At 44.5% G+C, this 2176-nt stretch overlaps 1 protein-coding gene across 1 annotated transcript in view; it reads left to right on the top strand.

Annotated features, from left to right (window-relative positions):
• Window positions 1-1691, top strand: part of LOC109921542 (polymerase delta-interacting protein 3) — an 8834-nt gene extending 7143 nt beyond the window's left edge. The window contains exons 2-3 of the mRNA XM_048617328.1: window positions 494-571; window positions 1560-1691. Coding sequence (XP_048473285.1) covers window positions 494-571; window positions 1560-1691 — 210 coding nt within the window. The remainder of the gene's footprint in view (window positions 1-493; window positions 572-1559) is intronic.
• Window positions 1692-2176: the final 485 nt, after the last annotated feature.

The following is a 2176-nucleotide window of genomic DNA, read 5'->3' as shown; positions in this document are numbered from 1 at the left end:
CCCCCCCCCCCCCACCCCCCATACATTTTGGAGTGTTGATCTGAGATTATTCTGTATGCTGGTGATTAGGGTGAGGATGTTGTTGATCACATGTGATAGGCTGCATATGGAGCAACCAGTCACAGGCATCCAGAGCAAGAAAGTCTTTGTATTTGAAAGGGGGAGGGAGGGCGATATTGTTGCTGGGAGGATTGTATAGCGATTGGCATATTTTGGGATGGAGAGCCTGTTGCTCTCCCAACAGCACCATTTCAAAGATGAAAGAGTTGTCTCCATTGTCCTGTCTGAGACATTAGTAAAATGGGTGATCACAAACTCTGCTTTTTATGTGGGATTTGCTGAGAATACTTGGCTGCCACTGCTCCAACAGTGACTGAGGTCTGAAAGTTGTGAATGTTGCTGTTTAAATGCAAGCCTTTTTCGAACTTTCTGTAGTCAGTGTAGTTCTGCACAGAGATGTAATAACCAGAATGTTTTCATTTCACATTCACAGGAAAGACCTGTCACTGCAATGCTGTCTCAACCCTTGGGAATGCGAATTAATGTGGTGAATGACCGGAGCCCCGACCAGGTGAGCACCCACGAGCATTACGATGCTACAGAAACACTGGAAAGAGAGAGCCATTGACTACCTGTCACCACTCATTCACATAAAACTCGAAAGTTGAAATTCATCAAGCTGCACATATCTAAACGGTAGCTCCTTAAAACCGGAGCGGCAGGGGATTGAGATAATATTTTCAGTTGCTCTGCAGATGCAGCAGTGTTTAACACAATTCCTGGGTCACGGCCACCCGCGACTGCAGGGTCACAGTCCCACGTAGTCGCTGGGTCACAGTTTCCTGGTTTATTGCAAAAGCAGTTTCCCCAGGTGCCTTCTGTAAATGGTCAGTTTTTTCAGTGTGATCCTTGACGGTGTAAGGTGACAAGCTACATAATTCCGATGGTGTCTAAGTTGGTGATTGTTCCCAGCAGTGTCAACGGAAGCTTCAACCTTATCTGTAGGGTTTCAGGTCATGGGTAGTGAGCTGTTGTTCTAACCAATTTCATATCACAGGCATCGTGGTATTTCACTGACAGGGAGGCAGGTTACCACTGTGAGTCTACACACCCAGTAAAGTGACACTGCCTCCTATCTAGACTGTGATGTCAGCCTGGTTATAGTTTTATTTTCATTCTTTCACATGTATCCCTTGATGGATTTGGAGAGGGTAAACAGATTTTTTCCCACTGACTTGTGAACCAGTAATGCAGAACAGAGACTGGAGATCATCAGTGGAATGAGAAGGCAGTGGGGGGTGACCAGTCTGCACAGAATGTGCAAAGCCTTACCAGAGGGGGAAGGGCAGGGCATGGAGTTGGAATAACCTGTTCCAGGTGAGTACCAGTACAGTATGATAGTCTGAATCATTGCCAAAGAAATAATCATATCAGCCTAACATACTTGAATTGTGACTGACTCTTGTAAAGCTATCTGATAGTGGGCTGAGATCAGCCCCATCCTAGACAGGCCAATGAAGCAGGGTTGGCTTTGGTCTCAGTTTTGTATTTTGTCTCAGGGTCTTGAGGATGAGGATATGGAAGACGAAGAGGAGGATTTCCTGCATTCGATACCTGTGACAAACAAACCCACAAAAATCAGCGCTGTGACGAATGACCTTACTCAGAAGAGGGTAAGAGACAATCTTTAGTTCCTAGTCAGAGAACCGAATACATTCAGAGATGTTGTGAAGTCCCTGTGTGATGATATTGTGTGGATATTGGTTCAGCACTGGGAGCTGTCTATTTTTGGAACATGTGAATTAATAGGGGCATTCCAAAAATCACAGTGTTTTGATACAGCTAACACAGGCTTGATGGTCTGAATAGTACACTCCAGTTCTGCGTTATTCTGTGATTAAGGAGATACTGTTTCCAGTAGCAGGAAGATGTGTAACTAGAAGATAAAGATTTAAGGTCATTCATAAAACAATTTTTTTTACCCAGTGAGTTTTTCTCGTCTGGAAAGAGCAGTGGAAACAGATTCAGGAATAAGAAAATTGGAGAAATGCTTGAATGGCAGAAATTTGCAGGGAAATGGGAAAAGATGTTGGTTAGATGTTTCAACCATCAGTCAGGCACATAGAAACTAGGAGCAGGAGTAGGCCATTTGGCCCTTTGACCCTGCACCACCAAT

This window comes from Rhincodon typus, chromosome 37 (genome assembly GCF_021869965.1).
Source record: "Rhincodon typus isolate 14 chromosome 37, sRhiTyp1.1, whole genome shotgun sequence".
Taxonomy (NCBI): Eukaryota; Metazoa; Chordata; class Chondrichthyes; order Orectolobiformes; family Rhincodontidae; genus Rhincodon; species Rhincodon typus.
The sequence above is the reverse complement of the archived record's forward strand: the minus strand, read 5'-3'. Positions and strand labels throughout refer to the sequence as shown.